Source organism: Nymphaea colorata, chromosome 1 (assembly GCF_008831285.2).
Source record: "Nymphaea colorata isolate Beijing-Zhang1983 chromosome 1, ASM883128v2, whole genome shotgun sequence".
Classification (NCBI taxonomy): domain Eukaryota; kingdom Viridiplantae; phylum Streptophyta; class Magnoliopsida; order Nymphaeales; family Nymphaeaceae; genus Nymphaea; species Nymphaea colorata.
In genome coordinates this window covers 380,194-387,836 of record NC_045138.2, presented here as the reverse complement: position 1 = coordinate 387,836, position 7,643 = coordinate 380,194, and the positions used below count along the sequence as shown (strand labels likewise).

General features: G+C 37.2%; 1 protein-coding gene across 2 annotated transcripts; it reads left to right on the top strand.

Moving 5' to 3' along the window:
- Positions 1-1,515: 1,515 nt before the first annotated feature.
- LOC116266294 (transcription factor MYB77-like) lies at positions 1,516-3,256 on the top strand. 2 transcript variants are annotated; one of them, XM_031647454.1, is made up of 2 exons: positions 1,516-1,744; positions 2,366-3,256. In XM_031647454.1, the coding sequence occupies exons 1-2, from the start codon at positions 1,543-1,545 to the stop codon at positions 3,064-3,066; spliced, it is 903 nt and encodes a 300-aa protein (XP_031503314.1). In that variant the 5' UTR covers positions 1,516-1,542; the 3' UTR covers positions 3,067-3,256. The 2 variants fall into 2 exon arrangements, with proteins under 2 accessions (XP_031503314.1, XP_031503307.1); XM_031647447.1 differs by having other exon boundaries at positions 2,300-3,256.
- Positions 3,257-7,643: the final 4,387 nt, after the last annotated feature.

Sequence of the window (7,643 nt, the reverse complement as noted above, 5' to 3'; positions counted from 1 at the left end):
ACTTGGTTAAAGTTATTCCAAGTGCAATTTCTTGTAGCTTTAGGGTTCATCAAAATGACTATATTTGATGTGATATGCTGGCTCTTACCAAGTGCTTCTGTTTGGTCCCACTTTGTCTCAAGCTCCCTTTTGATCTTGATCTCCTCAATTTTCTGCTTAATTAAATACATTTTTTTACTAAGCTTCAAATAAATTTGAAGTCATAATCAATGGTTAACTTGAAATGACTGCCAAACTTCAGTGGTTAAGCCACCTTACTTGAACAAGCTGTAAGTTAATAGCCCATAGAGTAATTGCCTGTGTGCCTTAATGAGTCAAATCAATTCACTTTAATTAAGTTGAGTTGAGTCTTTCTTGTCTACACTACTGGCCCCTCCAAATCTCCATCTGGTGTGGGACCCAATGTCCCAACTAGCATTAGGAGTCATTCACCCAGAGTGGCTTTGGGTCTAGGTCCATAATCAGATGAAGAATCTTGAGATGGTATCAGCTTAAATGAACTTTTCATCATGACTAGTTCATAAAAATCTAATATTCACACAAATCTTCTATTTATTTATCTTTGGTGGGTAGGCAGTAGTAGACTGCCAGTTTTCATTTCGAGTCCTCAGGACATCAACTTTTTATGTTGCAAAAAGAGAGCATTGACATGTAAGTTGAAATATTCATCACTGTGAGACACTGAAAGCAGACCTGGTATTCTAGGGAGATGGGAAAAATGGTAGGGGTTTCATATTTCTTGTTGGGCGGTTTGATGAAATACTACACCTTCTCACCCAACATACAAAACTTCAATTTTTTTGTTCTAGTTTAAATCCGTAAAAAATGGATTTAAACTCATGGATCCAAACAATTTACATCTTTACATGAGGTGGGCAGCAAATGCATAACTCAAGGGTCGGATGTGGATTGAGATTTACCACGTATGTCTCCTTTTTACCTGATGACCAAACCACTGTAAAGCAACTAATCTTCGAAAAGAATTTAGAATAGAATGTCTCATCTTATATATAAGGTTAAAGGACAGAGATTATTAGGGTGAATAGAACAAAATTATAAGGTGCAAAGTCCTAATAAGCTTCAACATTCTCGTGCAGGAAAGCTTAAGAGAAAGGGAAGAGAAAGAGGATCTGTTAGTTGGGCATTCTATTGAACAGCCATAATGGTCTGATGACCAACATAGACCACTTAGTAATGTGGTTGTTGCAACACTGTGTAGACATCAATATCTAAATATAGATTATATGAGAAGTCAAGGATCATTTTGGTCATTGGCCCAACTAATAAAGAAGACCAATTTGTCCAAAATTGCTAGAGAGAGAGAATATTGTTAAGGAAGTTAGGGAATTGGTAAGTTTGATGGGGAATTTGTAACGAATGGATTACACGCAAGTCCTGCACCTTCATATCGTGCAGAACCAACAAAAGTGACCCCTAAACTACACTAATGTGACCTCTCTCTTTCTCTCTCTCTAACTTCTATAAGTTATCGGAAGATACAGAGAAGATGAAGAATTGAGGAGTCGATTGAGGTCGTCAAGGATGGATGAGGCAAGTGGTGGCGCTTCAGTCACCACCACCACCACCACCGGCACCGGCACCACCGCCACCAACGTCGACGAGGCAAAGACATGTCCCCGCGGCCACTGGAGGCCAGGAGAGGACGAAAAGCTCAGACAGCTCGTGGAGCAATACGGCCCTCAGAATTGGAATTCCATCGCAGAGAAACTCCAAGGTCGCTCAGGTACATGCTGTAGAACATCTCTCTCTCTCTCTCTCTCTCTTGCAAAAGTTCTTGCACAAGTTGGTATTCTTCATCTTCTTTTCTTCCTCCTTTATGAATTTCAATAACAAGTGTTGAAATCAGCAACACGGTCAAGCAGCAAAAACAAGAAACCTTTCATTCTTCGTCAATTTCGCAGCATATTCCCATCGTGTTCATGTCCTCGAGGAGAAATTAGAGTTGATGATAATAAAATAACCAGGCCAGAATGAAGGCGGACCTGGTAGAGTTGCACCATCTTAACCAAGAGGTCTAATTTCGAGCTCAAACCCCACAAGCAGCCATGTTTACCCAGTTTAACAATCAAAACTCCATTTCTGAATAACGTTAGCATGTTTATATGCTTAAAAGAAACTCTTTTGAATGAAAGAACAAACATACGATGATCTAAAACTTGTTTTCTAAAAGATTCAGTTAAATTATTGTCATTATTGATGTAAGTTCACAACTTCCTTAATTAGCACAGGATGCCGATATTGATTTTTTCTCTTTTCTGGGGTTTGTTGTTGCTTGTAGGTAAGAGTTGTAGATTAAGGTGGTTTAATCAGCTTGACCCTAGGATTAACAGGAGGCCCTTTTCAGAGGAGGAGGAAGAAAGACTTCTTAATGCCCACAGGGTCCATGGCAACAAATGGGCTCTCATAGCAAGATTCTTCCCTGGAAGAACAGATAATGCTGTCAAGAACCACTGGCATGTGATCATGGCCCGGCGGAGCCGCGAGCGGTGCCGCCTCTTTGGGAAGAGAAGGTCTCACAACTTCATCAGCAGCAGCCCTGGGGACATCACCATGAGCAACTTTCTAACCAAGCCTTCCACAGACGAAGAAGCTGCTGATACCATCAATTCAGGCCTCTGCAAGGAGATCAAAGACGGGTTTCTTGTGTTGCCGCAGCAGATGGCGGCAGCTTCTTGGGCATTTCCGGCATCGGAGATCACCAGAACAATCATAGGGAGCATTATCCCTGGAGAAAGAAGGGACAGTGCTTTCTTCCCTTATAACTATCATGACCCTTCTATCTGTGGTGGTCATTGGAGCAATGGCTTCCAAGGCCAGGTTAACTACAGAAGAGTAGTCCCTCCTAATTTTCTTGGGTTTTCTAGTTTGAGTACTGAGGAATGCAGCAATGGAGTGACAACCATGAATGAACTGAGTAGCTATGGGGAGAGTTCTGCTGGTCCGCAGAAGTTCAGGGTTATCAACAGCCACAGTGAGGAACCAGAGGATTCCTGTACCATGCAAAAGAATGTTGGATTCATAGACTTTCTTGGAGTTGGGACTTAATTTTGCTTCTTTCCAAGAGTTGTAGTTCTTCTCTTTTTTGAAACAATGCCAAGTCTTTCTCTATCTCTTGAGTTTTTTTACTTTTTTTTTAATCCCTTTTCCCAGCTTTTCTGTTCATAATTCAATGGACAGCCTCTTTGTAGTTCTTGAACTGCTAGTGCTAAACAATTTTACTAATGGTAATAATTATTCCTGCATATTTCACTTTTTTTTTGCATATTTGCATGCATGGATTGTTATGTAATCGGGAGCAAAAAACCCACGTTGGAAGCATCATGATTTTAACCAGAGTTTTATAAACATGGTGTATCTGGAAACGGAATTTATTTTGGCGACAGTTCTTTTTTGCTGTAGTATTACTGCAGTAAAAGAAACTTCTATTATATTCCTTCTTTTTCGGTTGATTTTGTCCATGTTTTAATCTTTACAAGTTATTGAGATAGATTATCCTGAGAAAACCAAAATCAGAAATGAAAAATCATGGGATTTTTCTTTGTAGGTAGATTTCGAAGAAAAAGGGAAAGAAGTTGGAGACTACTGTGATCTGTCAACCATACATGCATTTATTTAAGATTCTTTATTTGGTTCGGGTCCACAGGTGAACTTCCGGCCAAACTGATGCCTTCTTCTCCAATCAAGTCGAACATTTAATTACCGCCGGATGATCTCATAATAAGCTAGCGAAGTGTATCATTAGTGTATTTTGAGACTCTCTTTTATATATATATATATATATATATCATTATACGATTAGTGTATTATATGATTACCATTTAGAGGAGATAGTGTTAATGTCAAGATTACAATTTCATGTTCCAATTGCTGGTTTCATGCACGTTGTTGGGTGTTTTTTTCTTTCTTTTTTTCTCCTGTTTCTTGCTTTTTCTAGGGTCTCCGTTTCATTCTGTACATTCTTAGTGCTCAGAAAATAAAGGACAGAAGCCTATCTCCCAACAATTAACAATTGGAAGATTACCATTTAAGAGGTTTTGTATGAAAATCACTTAACAGCAATCAAACAGATGTAATGTCAAGATGAACTAAATCTTGTCAATGTTAGCTAGGTAAGCGCAGCTTGTAGTAAGAGTAGTTATGAACCCTGTAGATCGTTTACGATCGAAAGACACCTAAAATGAAAATTACCACATATGTGATACTAACTATAAGAAATCCATCAATCAATTATGTGATTCTTGAACACCAAAATTGTGCAATTATAATCAATAAGTAGAATGTGTGAATAAAGGAGCATAGAGTACATGTGTGCTACGCTGAAGTTTGAGGAACCAAGAACCGAAGATTGCTAGGTCTAGAGCTAATTGAGCATGCAACTATGTTCTTTAGAATTTCGTTGAGGCCCTTATCACCCTCACATCACATGTAAATCAAAAAGTCAGTTCTGCCCTTTTGCACAAGCAATCGCGTGCCACCTGGAGGCAGCAGAATGGCCTTAGGGAATATTTATGCATAACATAAATTAAAAAGTGTATAATTGCACGATTTTTGTGGAGTGGCGTTGAGCAAGTCTATTCTTCACGCTTGCACTCAGACACACGCATGTACAGGCACATGCACATCTATATGTGCTTGTAGATGATATACATGACTGTTTTATATTCAAAATTTGAAGAGGACGAACAGGATATTGAAGGATGCCATTGGGAGCTGGTGGCATTTCCTATATTTGTCTCTACACTTTCTGTTGAAAAGAGCAAGAAACATTCGCTAGATGTTGCTTTCAGCACCTACATTTATAGTTAACTGGTAGTTGTCATCTGCTGCATATGTAATAAAATGCCAATATCTTGTGGCATCACAGTTACTTGCATTGATTGTGGAGATGGCAAACAATGGGCAGTTGCATTGGTAAGGTCAGGATTACCATCTTGATGTTATTATTTGCCCTTGCTCCTATGTGTGTGCACGCGCATGTTCATGCAGTATTTATGCGTGTGCCTGGTGTCAATATTAGACATGAATGATTAGTATCTCTTAACTATTATGTATACCAATTAAAAATTTACGCATCTTGACATGAACATACTGGCATTAGATCAAGAGATCTGATAATCTATGCATATGAATATTTTTATGACTCTTTATCTAAGGAATTAAGAAGTAGCTAAAAGTAGAGTACCTCCGTGATGCAGACTGCAATATGTTGGTACCCAAGTGAAATTTTGTCTATAATACACAAAGAGGAAATGTGTCATGGTATATACTGAACCGGACCTATATATATATATATATATATATATATATAATGATTAATTTGTGGTCTTTGTGATCAATAAAGATCTTGGCATGAAATGCTAACAACAGTCATAATTTGTGGCTCATTTTGCATGTTCCAAGACACCATAAAATTTAAAATTTGATAAATGTAAAAAAAAAAAAAGGCCCAAGGTTCTATTCATCAGCACTTGCTTAATTTTAATGCGGTCCAAACAAAATAGCATCACAAACTTAATTCACTACATGAAAATGATAAGCAACTGCCAATTGAATATAACTAAAAGGATTTTTCAAAGTTTTGGCAGTTTAGATTATGTTAATCATGAATTGTGTTACTACAATAATACAGAATAAATATTTATAGATTAATACTAATTTGAATATGGCCATGCAAATACAATCAACCGACTAAGCAATATAAGGAACTAGCAAATACATGGGAAAACTATAGAAATTCAAAGAGAAAAATAAACTCATGATTTTCTCAATCTGGACTGGTAGAAGTGCTTATAGATTGTGGATCTCTCATGTATTTAAAGGTGAGAATTTTTCTAGTTGAGCCATAGTTGTCTTCTATTTTCATGAACTATGTTCTGATAAACATTTCCACAACAATGTCAGTCATATATTTAAATTGATTATGATCCATCTAAGGAAAAAAAATGTTTCTAAATAAACAAAAATCCTCAATGGAGTATATAGGGAGATAATTCTACATCAGACCATATATATTCCAAATAAAAAATAAATATCCAAAAAAAGCCAAGAGAAACATCATAGGATCATGTAAAGCTTGTACAAGAAGATCCGCTGGCCACACCACCCTGCATTACAAGTCCGAGCAGTTGCAACTGTTATTTATGACTCTGCAGAAGTTTACTTGAATCCACAACGCACCAGAAATGCTTGATGATCAAGCATTTAGGATGAGAATGTTTATTTGACTTGGTAGATTAAAAAAATCATTAATATAACAGGGATTAGTCTCTATGTAATATTAATTAAAGTTGTCTTCTTTCTTCGAGAGACCATATACGCAGTAACCCACCCGAACCTTCGCTTTTAAACTAGAAATGAGTGCTTTAACTTGCAGCATTGAATTAAATGCGAAGAATCTGATGCTTTTATGGTTATTACCTTCTTTTGGTTATTTGGAGACTAACCTAAGGAAGCTCAATAAAATCCCACCGAGACCAACTTACCTTTTATCAAACTTGTGTGCATAACAACTATGTTGCTGGCCTTGCATGCATGCTATTAGTGCGTCATGTTATTGGTCATAATCTGATATCTGCAACATGTCTCAATCTAGTTGAGAATATTCAATGAAGTGCGGCAATATTTTGGCCTTCTTTGCGAAGTTGTAAAGATGCAATTGTATCGAATTTAGGATGGGGGAAAGTGGAATTTAATTTGGTACGGCACAAAAAGAAAAAACCCTAAACTGACCCATTTGTAGTCCCACAAGATTGTTGCAAGGCAATTTGTACATAGAATTTGCGCAGAGCAATATAAATGCATATGCATATTAAAGATTTGATGCATTTAATTCTAACCAAGCAAGGGAAATAAATTGAATTTTACCTCTTCACCAACGTGATCACCAAATGTGGTAACTTATATATATATATATATTGAGAGACAGAGAGAGAGAGAGAGATACATGCACGAACACACACAGAAATTGAATGGTTATATTTTTGCTTTGTGTCACTAAAAACCATTGCAAAATATGTATTTGTGATAGTCAGCCAGTTGCTTGGTCACAGTTTTCGGCAATGGAATATACCTTTTGTGATAGCTTTTTGCTACACAATATAAAGAATAACCATCTGGCCACAGATCAGGTAACCGGCTGACTTCAATATACTTCACGTGATACTAATTAACTTCTCTCAAAAATATTTTGTCCGCAAGAAAGATATAATTGTGTTTACATCCAATTCTGAGGGGATGAAAAGAAGTGCCCTTGCACGCTCTGAGGATCTCACGACAAGGATAGCATTGGCCTTTGATTAGCTTTGATTTATCTTAATTTAAGATCCTTAAGATTTGATATCCATGGATGGATCTAAGATCAGACCCTCTGACCCGGCCCTTCTGGTATTAGTTTAAACAGTTTTCCAATCCAACATATTGTAAAATGAGGATTCTAATAGCTGACCATAGATCTGAACCAAGACCTTTAGTTTGACGGATTAGGGATTTTAGTGCAGATCTTTTGCCACATCAGATCCAAGGATCCAAACTCAGAATTGATGAAATTATTACACTCTAAGTGTTATTTGACTGTCAAAGATGTATAGTTTATGCATGTGTATATGCTATATGTATAGCGTTCC